Below are 16,881 nucleotides of genomic sequence, written 5' to 3'. Positions count from 1 at the left end.
TAACTGCTCGGACTGGGTGCTCCGCTTAAGACCTCAGCCTGAAATAAAATCATGTAATTGTGAAACACGTTGCAAACAATAAATGTTTCGGAAGAAATTAATTTAGGACAAGGTTTATGAAAAAATATTTTAGAGGCTGACGTGGAAGAAGGAGAAGGATTAGTGCTGTAGGTAGAACATTAGAGCAAGCAGAGCCTCAAATTCTTCGCAGTCAGTTGAAATAAATGTGATCATTATCAAGAATTAATCTCTCACTAATCCAAAAAATTCTTGCAGAAGTTTTTCATTAACTGGAAAATACTTAATAAAATAATTAAAGAAATGCCGTGGTTTTTTCTTCACTTGGTTTAAGACTTGATGTGATTAGCTGTGCAAAATCGATAAGAAAATAAGTAGTCAAATAATTTTGAAGGCCATAGATTTTGATATTTATTCCCATTTACAGCATTATTAGCTAAGGGTCTTAGCTAAAAAAGAATTTTAAATACTTTAAAAATACTTAGGAAATAGGTGGTAAAGAGAAGAGGTTAAAAAAGGCGCAATAATAATTTTCATATAAGATAGCATAGCCTGGTTCCACTTTGTGCCTTTTTCAATTTATTTTCTTATCGTCACGCCTGAAAGCTGTGAAAGCATTTTGGGCACAAAGCCACTGGTGTATTCATGAGAATACCTGTCTGATACACAGTTAGCAACTCCTCGTTTAGTAGTTTTGGAAGATTCAGTAGTTACAGTCAACGTTTTAGTACTCATGATGTAGTAATTAGACCCACGTGTATACTAAGAAAAGCCCTTTTACTTTTACTTGCTCCCAAATACCTGAGTGGAGATAGACTAGCAAGGGAAATTTGTGGTTTATGTGACATTGCTCAAAACACACTATACAAAGTGATGAAGTATGTGAAGTCCCCACCCTGGAAACCTTCAGGCACATGTTTAGTTTTACTTACTGGAGTCAGGATTTTAGGCGCATGTATTTGCAAGATTCTGCTCCAAGAATGATTTGCTTTGATGAACAATTCTTATCCCAGTGTCGTGACTTGCTATCTGCTTTGCAGTATTTGAGAGTTTAAGTCTCTGTTGTAGGAAAAGTTGTAGTCCGAGTTCTCTCCCAGCCACTTGCTCTCTCTTTCACTCAATTTTAAAGACCAAATTGTGGCTCATAAATTCAACTTCTATGTATCGCTCTACTGTAATTAAGCAGCAGCAGCAGCCGCCACCTAAAAAATAAAATTTCCATCTAGTCTTTGTGTTTTTCAAATAAAAGCTTGGAAATATATTTTAGTGCAGATTAAGTAGAACTGTAAGGAGTTTTCTAGAGATACTGTTTTCACCAGAAAGCATTGGTGGCAATATTTAAATTGAGCAAGAAAGCTAAAAATGTATGAACCAAAGAAAAGGAACTTAGGTATTATGCAGGGAGGGGAGAGCTTGACCATGATATTTGAGGACTTCCTCTGCTTCTGAGGCCTGCTGTAGGATTTTTCGCATGTTTCAGCCGAGGAATAGTTCCATTTCTACTCTTAGTTGGTGGGCTCGTGACAACCAACGTAAAATAAAACCAGTGTCCATTTTCCTCCTAAAGTCACTTCACATTTGATAGCACCTCTTGCAGCAGGAGGAGCAGGGAGTGGTGTTGTGGCTACAGCAGGCAAACGGGAGCTGAGGACTAACCAGGCAGAAAAAGCCGACTTCACTGCTCTCTGGTAAAACCATAGCTCTTGTGCACATGCTGCTTCTAGTCACGGCTATTTCAGAGGCACATGAAACCAAGATGCTTAGCTGCTGCTTGGTGTTGTATGTGCAGACGCTAGACAGAAGCGAGCAAGATCAGTTCACAATCTTGTGAACAAAATTAATTTCAAGCGGTGCTCTATTAAAATGTCAGTATTTTTAGAGTTATATATGAGATATGTTTGTAGCATATAAATATTACACTGGGAAGAAGAATTCACAATGAGTATGCCTTTTAGAAATGTCCGTCTTGGCTGCATTGCTCTGGCAGTAATGATGTCAGATGGAAGATTGGGTTTTGTGGCTGCACAAAGTACTTGCGCTTAATTGAATCCACAGCCTGGATTTACAGAAAGCAAAGCAAAGCAAAGAGCCTCTTAGGCGACTACTACCAGCAGCCTTCACGATAATGTTGTCACTCCCTTTACAGCTCTGCTGCCTGCTTTGCTGTGGCAATCAACATTTTAACTCCCAAGTCCTTATTTCCAAGAGGTGTATGAGTTAACTAATTACAGATGAGCGCTTTGGCATGTTCAGGAATGGAGGGGCACGCAGACCTGATTGCAGGGGTTAGGCAGCATCATTGTTAAGAAGTGTGCACAAAGCCATTCCTGTCGGTACAAACAGTAGTTTGTGGGCTTCGTGTGGAAATATATCAAATATTCAAAATTACAGATGAAATTAAATGACTAACCATAACGGTGAATCTTTCTAAGATGTTTTTACAAGCTCAAGCATGGGGGTATTGATCTTTTGAAATGCTGCAGGCAGTGCAGAGCGATACTTGCCAGTGCACCAACCCTAAATCATCAATGTGCATTTTACATGCTCTTTAGTTATATGGAGGAGCACAAACGGTTGTGTTTCATAAATGTTGTGCAAAGGAACATAAATTCATCATTTTTAATGCTAAATTCAAGTAAGGAATGAGCTCGAGGCTTGCTAGGCAGAGAGCCGCTGGATGGCTTTGAAGTTTTTCAAGAACTTTAAAATGTTCCAGTCTATATGCTCAAGAAAAAAACCTGTTCTTCGGGGTAGATTTCAAAGTTGAAAGAACACGTGTCACGAGCGATGAAGAGAGAAGGGAAACTTCAGATGACAGAGTAGACTAAGAGGATTGTGGGGATATTCAGAGGGTGGCTGAGAACTGGTTGAGGGTGGAGAGAAAGCTGCTTTATGAAAGGAATGGGGGATAAAGCCGAGGAAGCCGGCAATCAGTGGCACAACAGTGAGTATTCCTTCTGAGATATTTACTTATCTGAAATGTGTCAAATGGAATTAGCAATGCCTGCTAACTAGTAATAACAGGATTAAAGACCTTTTCATGGTGCAGTCATAAAACAAGTAGTTCTTAATCCTGTATTTTGACTGGCAATGATGGCTTTAAATGAAAGTTTTTCATTGCAGAGACTAGACACTACGGGTATCTTCACCAATAAAAATACAAACGGCCTGAAAAGAGGGGAGAGAAGCAAAAATTATACTTCTGATCTTCAAAAATGAATTAGATTGAGCTCATTTAATTAAAGAAGCTTAAATAAAATAGAATCACTTGATCAAGTAGGCTTTTTTGGTAATCTCCTGAAAGCAGTTATTTATATAAGAGATTGTCAGCTGTAAGAAATGGCTCCTTACTAAACAACAGTCAATAGAGTGCTTCCCACTACTTACGCTGTCTGTAATTTAGTAGGATAGGAATATTTATAGTTCACTTAAGTAGCAAGTATTTGGCTAAATTATTTTGTTTTTCTGGGTTAAGCAATTAACCATGCCATGTTATTACTTGTATTTGTTTCTTTTACCTTAGAAAAAAAAGTACATTTTTACTGTGGAAATATACATTGACAAGAAGTGTTGGTCGATATTATTTCAAAAGCTTGATATGTCCAGAATTCTCTAATCCTTGTTTTCTTTTGGTGTTAATGCTGGGTCATATGTCAGCTTCCCATAAATTCTCAACCATATCAAATATTATTTGTAAAACTATAAAGGTCATTACTGGTCAGTACATTTTAGATTATTCAAACGCCATCAACAATTTTTACTTCAGTTTTGAACTCACTGCTGAGTTTTGAGTTTCTGACCATAAAGAACTTTGTTCCAAGTCACCCTTGATTCCCAGTAATGGTTAAAATCATTGCATTGCTCATGGTATGTAAAAAACTCAGCTTTATTGCTTTCTGCAGCAGAAATCATGAAGGGGCTATTGTTAAAAATCAAAAAATGCCATTAGTTTGGGGACTCATAGGGAAATCTATTTCAGATGGTAATTTAGAAGCAAAGAGAACAGCAGTAATAGTGATAATAAAACTTTGCGCTCTGGTTAGTATTTTCCCATAAGTCGTTTATCATAGAAGAATGAGAGAATGATAAACAACTAGGCTTTTAAAATGGTCTTTGGTGGAAATATATTTACTTCATGTTAGCAGTCCGTGAGACTCTGTATATCGGTGTACACTGATGAAATAATGTAACAAAAATTTCTATTGTGTGTTGCTTCTCTAGTGCTGTTAGCTACATTTTCTTAGTGTGTGAATCAAGATGGTGCATAATATTGATATTAGTTTGATTCTATTGTTAAGCTGTGCAAGCACATATGTGGCCATTGTAATTTAACAAAAAAGTGAAGAAAAAAGCTACTACTCTGCGATGATTATAGCTGAAATACGAGTCTAGTCACGGGCATTGACAACTCAGGAAAATGAGGAATGCAGGAGTACGGACAAAAAGGATTAGAAGCATTATTACAGGAAATGCTAGTAGCTGTGGTTCTGCTTTTTATACCAGTCTGTAGCTTTTGGCTTGTTAGTATCTCAGATATTTGTTTCTTATTAACCCGGACTGGGAAGGATAGGGCCAGTGAAGAAGTTTGGGACAACAGTAATCTAAATTGTGTTGCAGTGAAGTGCTCGAAGGTCTCCGGGCTGATAGGAGAAAGGCAGACATACAGCCTGTTGTGGCATACATCAGAGTACATAAGAACTGCCACGTTATAAACCTTCCTCATCATCACTGTATTTGTCTCCTGCCCTTTTTGCCATCCCCATACTCCTCCAAAGTTTTTTATTATTATTTTTTTTCCCTCTTTTTTTTTCTTTGGTTTTTTGGCCTTTATCTTTCTTTTATTGCACTATGTCATGGAGCCTGGAGCTCAGTCTCACAAAATGAGCGAACTTGAACTCCTTTGCAGCAAAGTGAACAGCGAAAGAAAAGCAGACAAGGCTGGGAAGTGGCAGTGAAGAAGGAAAGGACTGTCTGTCTAGTCTGTTACTCACAAGGAAAAGGAGGAGGAGCCTAGACTTGAAAATAAAGGGCATTTATGTAGCACACTTGAGGTAAAATGTTTGTGTGTCAGAGTCAGAAAGAGTGTCAGCAAGCAGAGAAAAGTTAACGGCAGCCTGCTAGCTATTTTTGCTTTTCCAGTATGTTCTCACACCATGATATAAAGCTGTAACTTACATTTATGATGTATGTACTGTGCTGTATGTACTTGCAGAAGTGTGTCTAATTTCACAGCTAGAAAAACAGATGATTTTATTAGATAGAATGGAATTAATGGAAAATTTCTTCATCTATTCAACTGTTATAAAACTTGTCTCCTGTATGATTCTGAGGAATGTAATAGTCTTTCTTAAAGTGAATAGAAACATTTCAACTGGGAAGACAATTTCAAAGGAAGAATTTGGCTTGGCATAAGTATTAAAAGTTTGCTTAGTTTGTCAAAATTGATAATAAAAGGAAATACGAAGCCAATGTTGGTGAAAACTCATGCTGAATTATTCTGTAGACTGTTCTGAGCCTGAGGAAATTATGCATTCATTGCTGAACATCCATTTATATCTACCAAAATGTTCTTTTTTCTCTCCATCCCTCTTACCTCATCCAGATTTATATTTTTGAAAATAACATCTACTATCAGCCTGATGTAAAGAGTAGCTCATTGCGCCTGACATCTTCGGGAAAAGAAGGAATTATTTTTAATGGAATTGCAGACTGGTTATATGAAGGTAAGCTGGACAAATATATCTGTTTATTAAAACAGATGAGAGGTTCTTGTACAGACCCAACAGCACAAATCTATTCATTTCAGAAAATGCTATCTAAGGTTGTTTTTGCTTCTTTGCCTTCTCATTTTCTTGCAAGATTGCCTTTGTATCTATTCATACTTTGTATTGACTGCTGTTTTGCATATAACAATATTTTCTGAGAAAGAGGAATTTCTTTTCAACCAGAATGTATCAAATGTATTATGAACACTAGGTAGCATGTAAAAAAATGCTACAGTAGTGAAATCTTGATGTGGGATTTTACTGCCAACTTCAGTGGGGAGGGCATTTCAAATAGGGCTATTCAAATAAAACTAAACACCCTGTATGTTTTGCTTATCTAGAATAACTCCATTCATACCTTTGGAGCTATTCTGGGTTTACAATGCAAGTGAAGAGGGAAAGGACTCAGTTTGTTGCTTGTGTGAACAACAGTGCCAATCTATTTACAGTTAAAACATCCTCATAGAGGAAGACACAGAAGAATCATAGCGTAGAAGCAGTGTTAGCTGCGTTTTCCTTTTTACTACTGGATACATAGCACAAAGTGATCAAAGATGATACTGCCTGGTGCCTCACTTTTTTTTTTAATCAGTGTCTCTCCTTCAGCCTCAATGATGGTTGGTGTGCTGTGTGTTAGCATGAGAGACTCCAGCCCCTCAAGCCAGGCAGTAACATTGTGCTTGACTTTAAGAACATGCTTGAATCCAGTTTGAGTGTTTTGAGTAGATCTAAAAGTGTCATACTGTTACCTCAACGGTGGCTGCTATTTTTGCTTAAATCAGCCTGGACTAGACTCCTGGAAAACTTGCTGTTGCTGGCAAGCAGTGCCAAAATGGAGTGGAGGACAGCTCAGTCTGTGATATCCTCTGGCTTCTGAAGCCGCCTTCTGTGTAGTTCCACAGAATGTTTCTCTCTACACCCAAAATGCTTTTAACATAATAATAAAAAAAAAAAGGCGGGGGGGAGAGCAGATTATCCAGCTTGGTACAAGAGCTTAAAATTAATACACATTTCAGTTATTCTTTCTATGGGACTCATGAATGTTATAGTTAAATAGCTCAGTGTTAAATATTCAGTTACGTGAAGTATATAATTTGTCGTATGTAGAGTTTTCAGGGCAGAGTGTTTTTTAGGAATGCTGTTAAGCCATACAGCGAGGAACTTCAGTGTGGTCCTTAGAAATGGTCTATCCATACCTCTTGGCATTTCAATAGTGAGCTATCTGCTCATAACATTGGGATTTTTTAAAAACTCTGCCCACGTGAACTCTGAAATTAGGATGGTAGTTTGCATCCCTTAGCCATGTAAATGCCTGTGTCTGATAGTTACCCGCTTCCAAGGTTTCTATTAATGTTTTGAAATGTTTTAATGTGGCAGCATATTTCAAAACTTAAGGACAAAGGACATCTTTGGAATGGAATATAGTTTTATATGTGCTTCATATTCTTCAAATCGAACATGACTGCATGCAAATAGAAGAATTTAAGCATATATAGCTCATTGAAGTTGATATAGCATATCAAGTTTTTGCTAAACTAAAGTGAAGTGAGTAAGAGTCAGTCATGGACGCAGCAAGGCAATTCTGGCTCCAATTCTGCAAGCATTTTGAGGACACCCATTCAGAAGAGAGCAGTCTGTGTTTCTTTTCTCTTTGGGGTGCAGCTGGGTGCAGCATGGAGCTGCAGTGAATGACATGTAATGAAGGATCATTATACAACTCTACTCCACAGAACAAAATGTAATATGAGATTCTTTAAAAAACATTCCTTCCTAGTCTGCAAAGGATCGTAAGGATATCATAGGATAATTCAGGCTGGAAGGGACCCCAAAAGATTGCCTAATGCAACGGATCAGTTCTGGTATTTGCCAGGCATTTTATCTGAGCTGTCTGGAAGGGATGGAGTATACCCAGTCTAAGAATTATACAGATAGAAGTTTAAGACATTTTAATGGAAGAAATGTGGGATTTTTTATATGATTTGGACCTCTGCATTCATGAGACCTACATTTAAGAACTAAAGAGAATAAAAAATAATCTCTTTTATTTGAAACATGCCAATATGCTTTATTTATTTTGTATTTCAGCTTACCTATGTATCTCAGAAACAGTATCTGAAAGAGGCTGATGTGGATTTTTTGTAACTTCATTTGTTTTAAAGATCAACAAAGCTGTTGATAAAACAAATGACTTATCCTTTAAAGTGCAAATATTTCATAATGAAAAGAAAAAGAAAAGGGGGTAACTTGGAAAGAACAGGAACAACTAGCACAGTAAAGGCAATGATGCTTGTCCGAGGTTGTGCTCCTGCTTCTCTGTGTGTGCCCATCATTCCTACAGGCACCTTTTATTAATTAATATTTAAGGACTGAAAGGCTTTAAAACTTCACAGGACTTGTTTAGCTGACAACAAAACACAGACCTCTTCATATGTGCTGTGGGTGATTTTTGCCTGTGAATGCATGGATACATAAGTCTCATACCTGGCTGATTTTCAAAAAGGCCATGAGTCTGCTTCTCCTTTTTTGAAAAGGAGGCCAGGTGTATTCATCCAAATATCTTATACCTCCACATCAGTTACCACCCCAGTTTGTTCTTCTTATTCCCTGTCTCTACAGCTATACACATACCTCTGTCATGAGAAGGAAAAGCAAAAGGTGTCTAGTCTGGGATGTGGTGAATGGTCTGAAACGGTGTGGGAGGTGATACGCATCCCAAAGCCTTCTTCCTGATGCATGTCCTAAATCCTTCCTTAAGTGATTTTGCCCATTCTTTTCCAAGTTTTTAATCCCTGGCCCAAATAGCTGTTGCATTTCCTGACTTATAGAGAACTCTTTGGGTTCCCAGGGATGCAGGCAGGCAGTGGGCTTTTCTCCACAATATACATAATTAAAGTCAGGGTAAAAGGGAATTCTGTCTACACGGTGGAGGACCACAGTCTGTGTCTGTTGGCATGAATTAATATGTTGCATCTTTCCCATTAACCATTGTTTAACTTAGAGCAGTCCTCTACTTTCAGTAGTGTTTTTAATAGCATCAGAAGCTGAGCAGGCTCAATATTGTCCAGATGAAGTTAAGAGATTTTCAGTTGAATTGAGAACTGTTCCTCCTTTCGACCTCATTTGTTTTCTTTTATCGTTTGCGTGAGTTTGTTATTAGCATTTTACCTTACGGAGCATTTGGGAATAGTTTTCTTTGTGTGAATAACCTTGTTTGAATGCAAACAGTAATATTTTAAAACAAACACAATTGTGATTTTTGCTATCTGATATTCAGCATTCATTCTCGGCTGTTCTGTGTAGAAGTTTTTAGTTATCCAGCCAGGGAGAGAAGCATGACCCAGAATATATGACTTTGAATATAGGTCCCAGCTTCATTGCACCTAACCTTAGATAATTAAACCCATTAAGCCACCTCAAAACTTTCAGAATCTGATTAGCATCTTGGAGAGTGTCCATTGATAATTTAAGTAGTTTTGTGGGTAAGCTCTTAAATTAGGTATGCAGTCAGGCCTTTGTTCCCGGTAGTACACTATTCTCGATTAGTTTTCCAGCCAGATTCGTCAAACTTAAATACAAAATTCTCACCCAACCAAGTCAATATATCAAATCCGTAATGAAAAAAATCTAAGTCTTTTCACAAGTGGAAGACAGAAGACCTGTACAGGGTGAATTTGGAATTGGTCAGGAGCTGCTTTACTGGGGTTCCAGGAGCTTGGGTGCTGCTTCTATTGTTGCTTCTCTTCTGTTTCTTTCAAATATGAAATACATTGACAATAAATGTAAGAAAACATTGCATGACATTTTGGAGAACTACTTTTATTTGGAAGTCAAATAAAATTTGGATAAAAAGAAAAAGTTTTGTTTGGATTTTCAAAAAATTACACTGCAGAAAACTGAACTTTCTATGAATTAAAGCTGACCATTAGACTGAGATAAGAAAGTCAAAATATTGCACTCCAAAAATGATTACATAATATTACTGTGTGAGGATCTGCATGTTACCAGGTGCCACAGCTCAAAGAAATCAGGTATACTGAAGTTTTATATTAAAAGAAAAAAAAAAAGATTGACAATCCTAAAAAACCTGTCTATTAAAATAGTCCAAATCGTTTAAAAATTAATTAAAGACATCTAATGGAATACTCTAGAACTAAACGTGTGGCAGTTACAATCGTCTTTCACATTTAGATGATGTAATGATGTCAGTGTAAGTATTCATTTGAGAAAAACGGTTAAAGTTTGGTCTTCTGATATGCCTTGTTATCCAAACATTCAACCCAGAATAATGTGAAATTACTGAAATTACAACAGACACATTTCAAGTAGGCAGAGAAAGAACAAACCAGTGCCAAGTGAATGAGCTGGAAACTATGTGACAGTTATTTTTATGGACCCTAAGGAAATCTGGTTTTGCAGAGGAACTTCTTCATTCTCACGTTGCCCACTGGTGGTCTCCAGACGGTGAAAGACTGGCATTCCTGACCATAAATGACTCTCTGGTACCGAACATGGTTATTCCCCGGTTTACTGGAGGTCTATATCCAAAAGGAAAGCAGTATCCATATCCTAAGGTAAGATGTGTGAGAGTGCAGTCCCCACCTCCTCTTCCTTGTTCAGTGATAGTATTCAACCATATGGAAGGTGTTTCTGGAAAGTAACAGAGACTGATTTTCTTCATGTTGCTTATTAATAACATTTTTTTTCAGTGGACTGTAACACCTTTTGCTGGAAAGAAACTATCGGGTGAGAGACCAGCAGACAAACTAATTTGTAGTGATTTCATCATTGATATATAGCTTGGTAAAATCAATCCACCACTTCTGAGAGAAGGGTAATATGTTTGAAGGACTGCACAGAAAAAAAGATACTGTCACAACTGCACTGGAGTCATACACGCTGTGTGCAGAGCACAGGGCATGTTCCACTGCAGTTATATCGATCTCAGTAAATGATGCTGTTATTAATAAATGGGACAGACTGGCCTTGAATAAGATAAGCCACAGTAAAATCTTTTCCTGGACATCAAAATGAGAAAAAAAAGTAACATAAAAAATAGAGCTATCACCGCGTTTGAGAAGATTTAGAGAAGGGGTTTTAGATTTGTGTTGAAAAGTGAAAGAACAGCCCAGACAGGGATAATGTCTGAAATCGCTCCTTACTTTCTGGGGATTTCCTGATGAGGTGCCTCCCTAGCCGTCATTCTTGTGCTGAGCTCCAGCACTGGTATTATCTTCCAACTTACTAGTTTATCCATCCCTCGCGTGCAATTTCAAAGAGTCTGAGTTCCCTTCTGATGGGATATTTAGGTCCATGTATGTGGTACTCCTTTGGCATTTCAATGCAAGTTCATTGAGGGCTTTAGAAAATATTACTGTTACCCTATTTCTGCTACTGTTTTTTGGTGGTGACCCTTTATTCTTGGTAGGCGGACAGTTAGACTGTACCAGGTACTATGAAACAATAATATGCATAATATAAATATAATGTATTTGTGCTATGAAATAATACTCTAAAATAATGAAGTGTTTTCAGAGGTAGTTTACATACTTGCATTGGCAAAAGGCCTTGAGTGACAGAGCAAAGAAAAAACTAAGGAATATTTTTAAAAGTCAGCTTTGTAAACAAGAAATGAGTAATTCCCTTTCATTAGCGATTCGGCATAAAAGTGATACACAATACTACTTCGGTAATCTCATTAATGAAGAAACATTATCTTTATTTAATGTCTCCATTTAATGCCAATTTAGCTACCCGTTAAACATCATTAATTGGTAATGAAGCTTGTGGTATAGCAACAGAGATGAAAAAAAAAGGGTTGGTCTTTATTGTAGAACGAAACCATCGGAGAAAATTATATCTATGATTAAAAAATAAAATTAAACCATATGTGTTTGTGAATACTGGAACATGGGCATCGGTGTACGTCATACGCAGACCGTATTCTTCCAAAAAACCCATGAAAAAGGGAGTTTGTTAAATTTTGTTAAATACATTAAGAACAAAGTAGGATTTCAATGTAAAGACTTCTTGCTCTACTGAACAAATGTTTTGGGTATTATACAAAATTTATGCTATTTAAAGTGTCACGAGGAGACGCTGAGTGGTTAGAGGTGTTGAGGCTAGTCACTGTGGAGGGAGAGATGCGGATGTGAGAGTTTTCTACTCAGGTAGAAAAACCACCTTCAGCCGCCTGAGTCCACTGCAGGCTGCGGGGGGGGCTCGGCGTTCGCCCCGCTGACCACCGCACCTCCCCAGCCCCGGGGAGCAGCAGAGTAGGGCGCACCGTTAGCAGAGAGAGTAGCTCTTCGTAGCGGAGACGGTGTTTTTGGGGCAGTACGGCCCCGAACGGAGAGCAGCTCGGGCCGGCAGCCCGCGTCGGGCAGTGCCGTGCCACAGAGCCCTCGGCCGCGGCCAGAGCGGGGCTGGCGATGGCAGAGCTGGCGGAGCTGGGGCTGGCACGGGTCTGGCCGTGCCCGCCGTGAAGGCGTGCTTTAGAGCGTCTCTCTACAGCTCGTACTCGTGCTGGAGAGTAATTACTCACGGCAGCCCTCCCATTGAGAGTACTTGGATATGATTGACCGCTGTGCAGTCAATGTAAGGTTCAAAGGTTATAAGGAGACGGCAGTTGTGTCCTAAGGACTTGATCTCTCAGCGGTTTTCTTCCGCAGTTTTGCATTTGTGTAAGCTGTGTTCACGCCTTTGAAAGACCACATTTCTTTTGAGGCAAATGTAGAAGTTTTTAACGGGGGAAAAGAAAAAAAATAATTCCAGGAGTCTAATTAAATCCATTTTCAAAACTTTTTTTTAGCACGAGTAAAAATACACAAATACCGCTTTCTTGTCCCCCATACCACTCAGAAATGAGTGGATACAGCATTCGGACTATATTTTGAGATAAGTCAAATTTCCGAAGGGAACTTGTGGGTGTATTTCAGCCAAGCTATTCTGTATTTCTAAACATACCGGTGAAAAGCCAGATATACAACTTTGTCGTTTATTATGATTAAATCTGTAGAATCAGTGGTTTTACCTTGTCCATACAATATTTAACAGGAGTCAGTCCCATTCAGAGACACACTTTTCATCCTCCGTATCCCAAGGACGCTATATAGTGTTGCATGACTCCTGTGACTTACATGAAAAAGAAGCTTGAATATAACATGTCTAGGACAGGGACATGGAACTAGTAGCATCTCCTTGCAGCTCTGCAGAGCCTTGCTTTCTATCACCAGTCCTTTCTTTTCATCTCGGGAACATCCTTTAGTAACAAGCCGTGTTACCGGGAGAAGGACGAGTCCCACCTCTCTATAGATCCTCAGGATTTATCAGACTCTTCCCAGTGGATATGTAACAAACTGCCATTTTATTCCCCTTTAGCAGCAAGAAGCATTTTGTTTTGCTTAGAGCTGCCCTGCCAAAGCAGCTGGGTCCGGAACAGGGCCAAAAATAGAGATTTCCACCTCAGCAAACCAGGGAAGGAAGAGTAGGGGAAAATGGTAAAGAAAGAGAAGGGAGAAGAAGAAGAGGAGGAATGCTATCCCAGATATAGGTAGTGCAGATTTTTGGAAGAAGGAACAATAGTGTCTGGAAAAGACTTTGCTGGAGGCTGGATTTAACTGCTGGTTTAGGAACCTGACTGTGTTTTTGCAGCTGACTTTACTGAACTGGGCCAAGCCACTTCTAGCGTTGGTCACTTGCTCAGCACAGGAAGGTCTGCCGTCAGTAAAGGGCAGTGAGGGAATTACTCAATTAATACTTCATATTTTTATCTGTGTAATTCATATGGCTGTGAAATTCATTTTTAAAACTTAAGATTTTTAAATTTTAATAACTTCTCGTTATTATAAAGATACTGAATTATGTTAATGAGTGAGTCTACCTGTCACTGATTCAGTGCCTCTAAAGCTCCTTTTTTTTTTTTTTTTTTTTTTCCTTCAAAGGCAGGTCAAACAAACCCAGCAATAAAGCTGTTTGTAGTTAATCTGTATGGACCAGCACATACACTGGAACTGATGCCACCTGACAGCTTTAAATCAAGGTATATAATTTCATTGTTTTGAAATTCGTGTCTAATTTAACCTGACTGTCTCTCAGGCTAATCGTTGCCTTTTTACATCAACACAACACTTATCTTTGACTGGAGTGCACTTGATCTCTGTCCCCATGGCAGAACATAATGATGATAAAATAAAATACAGCTGTATTGGATTGATGCTCCTCTTAAAAATCACAGGGATCTGGTATTTGCTCATGTCTGATGTCCTGAGAAGCTCCAATTTACTTGAAATATACAAAATTAAGAGTCTTATGCTATGGTTAAAGGGGCTGAACACTGCCCTGTTTCTGAGGCTGTTACTGCATTCGCTCCCAGCCTTTCCTTGCTGTGTGCCAGCTTGTTGCTTTCAGTTTTTTGAAATGAGATTGCAGAATATACAAGTGTATTCCAAATGCACAGAACATGTAATCAGTGTGTTCCCTCATTTAGACAGAAATACTCTGTTCAAATCCAGTAGGTTACAGGAAGTTTTGTTTCTCATCACGGCTGACACAGGCAGTGAGGTGACAGAAGGTGAGATGCGATGTCACCAGATCACGTAGACCAAGGAGGGCGGTGCTGTGTTTTTCAGGAGAAACTGCTTCAGAACCACTGAGCTAATTTAACAGTCCCGTTGACTCTGGAGCTTAAGAAATGACGTCTGGCTGCAAATGGTGAATCTCCTGCTAAAGTTAATACCTTAAGCTGAGCTCCTGATTACCTGTCCACACTTTGAGAGGCCATGAAACTTTTGTTTAAGGGCAAGAAAATTTTCATCCCTTCCCATACGCATATTCCAGTTTGTTGAATTGCAGTTGTATTGATTCAATTCCCATTGTCGCTTCAGTGCTAATGATCTTCTAACTCTAAATTATTATATAATATAAGTAATAATAACAATAAAAGAGTTACCACAGTCCAGATCTGGCTGCAGTCTAAGGGCCAGGGAAGTGAAACTTCCTCTCTTCACTCACAGCATTTTCACATGGGGAAAGACATGGAAAGGATTGGCAACCATAAAGCTACTACCTCTAGCTAAAAAAAGCACTCTGAATTTAGTTGCTGGTTTTGCAGTTCCCACAAAACCCAAAAGATTTTTTGGTAATTGTTCCCAAAACAATCAGGATGTTAACAGTGGGCACTGATTTACAACCATTGCAACCAGTTTTAAGCTGATGTAGCTCTCTACACAAATTGAGGTACCCTAATTTAGTGCAGGAATAATTTAATAGTGAGTTATGCCTTGCAATTATTTATGTCAGCTGGAATGCTTACTGATTGTGTTAGTGAAATGAATGATTTTGCGCTTTTTGAAGTATTTTCTTTCAGTTGATGGACCACTACTGAAAAACATAATAAAATCTCCTGCTGCTTCCTAACCCTTCATTAATTTAAGTGATAGTATAAAATCTGAAAGAGATCCTTGCCATCAAAATTAGCATCTTAACTCTCTTAAACAGCATTAAAATTTTCCTTTAAATGTCAGAAGGCACAAAGAAGTGGAATGAGAAAGCAATGTGTAAATCCCCAAGGAAAAAAAAAATCTTGAAAATGTTGTTCAGATGTTATGGTTTCACTCTAGATTTTTCAGATTCATTCCCTCTAGATTTTTCAGATTCATTCTTCCTCCCCAGCAGATTGAAAATAAAAGTAGAATCAAATGAATGAATACTGGTATCTTAAAATCTTTTTGCATCTTGAAGCGGAAGGCTAGCACTAGCTCAATTTGTGGAATTTCTTTTGTGAGCCTTAAGGGGCATCTTTGCCAAATTTTTGAGTCCTTGATAAAGATACTGTTGCTGTTTAATTGAAATAATATTCATGTTTAAATTTCTGTTTTGCTGCTGTATCAGAAGACAGAGTAAAACTATTTAAACCTGGAAAAAACTTAGTTTAATCTTAATTTTAGCTATTAAGGTATAATGTCTATGCTATAAAATTTAGAAAAATTATATAGTTGTCAGCCAAGTATACTCTAAATCTTGCATTCTGACTCTGGATTTGAGTAGCAGTCAGTCATCACAGTGGTCATCAATCCATATATATCCATATATCTATATATACAGGTATGAAGCATAAGCTTTGAACAGGCCTTTCTAGAGTGGAAATCTTTGGAGTTTGTAAAGGTTGGGAGGTTTTTTTAATAAAAGTAGTAGCTACTTTTAGTGGTCATGGTTTTTTCGGTACCTTTCTAATCAATTCATCATGGGGTTGTTAGTAAATAGGTAATGGGACTCAGAATTAAATGGCATGGGACACTATCCTATATAGTTCTATGGATCTTTCAAGGCAGAAGCATTTTGGAAATACATATTGTACAAGTCATAACCAACTGCTGTTATGGGAGAGATTCGGTCCTACGCAGAGAAACCACACAAATGGGTAGGGAATGAGGTTTCTGTTATTTATAACCGTAAAAAGTAACATTCAGATTCTCAAGTCTCCCCAAATTGTGTGCGGTGCAGGACCTCTGAAGACAGAAAACTGTTTCCCTGATTTTAAGGGCATCTGGGAACTTGATGTAAGAGTAAATTCAATGTTCCACCTTCATTTACTGCTTGCAGTGATTCTATAAAGGTGCTTGCTAGTATTTCCCAAGTTTTGTTCAGGTTATTCTGATATAAAGATAGCAATAACATTTGTAAATTTACTCCTGAAAGTTTTATTCTGTGGAAAAATTTACCATCTGCTGTGCATTGCTAATGCCACAAAAAGACTGACAGTCTTCCTTTAAACATGTGGTTATATTCTGTGCAATTCCTGTTTCCCCCTGCATGTTTCTATTCCATGTGTACAATTACATTATGTTTTCTTCAGTGGCAAACATGGTTTGCTACTGCAGGGTTTTTTCCTCATTAGTCCTAGAAAGCCAATATACATGTAAGATGAAATATGTGTGCATTCGTACACTGCCAGCTCCTGAAGTTCAGCTGGAAAGGTAATACTCGCCTCCTGCTGCATATCTTGAAGAAGCAATATGGTGTGCAAGCGGTCAGTTCAAACCACTGTAACTTAGGACATCTGAAGAATCCTTGTAACTGCTGATATTTAGATATAAGATAT

General features: G+C 38.2%; 1 protein-coding gene across 2 annotated transcripts in view; it reads left to right on the top strand.

Annotated features, from left to right (window-relative positions):
- The window catches only part of DPP10 (dipeptidyl peptidase like 10), a 565,422-nt gene that overhangs the window by 502,737 nt on the left and 45,804 nt on the right, over positions 1-16,881 (top strand). For both annotated transcript variants that reach the window (XM_030018079.2, XM_030018078.2), the window contains exons 8-10: positions 5,621-5,741; positions 10,200-10,354; positions 13,724-13,821. In XM_030018079.2, the coding sequence (XP_029873939.1) occupies positions 5,621-5,741; positions 10,200-10,354; positions 13,724-13,821 (374 nt within the window). The remainder of the gene's footprint in view (positions 1-5,620; positions 5,742-10,199; positions 10,355-13,723; positions 13,822-16,881) is intronic.

This window comes from Aquila chrysaetos, chromosome 6 (genome assembly GCF_900496995.4).
Source record: "Aquila chrysaetos chrysaetos chromosome 6, bAquChr1.4, whole genome shotgun sequence".
Lineage (NCBI taxonomy): Eukaryota > Metazoa > Chordata > Aves > Accipitriformes > Accipitridae > Aquila > Aquila chrysaetos.
Note: the sequence above shows the minus strand (reverse complement) of the source record. Positions and strands in the feature narration are given on the sequence as shown.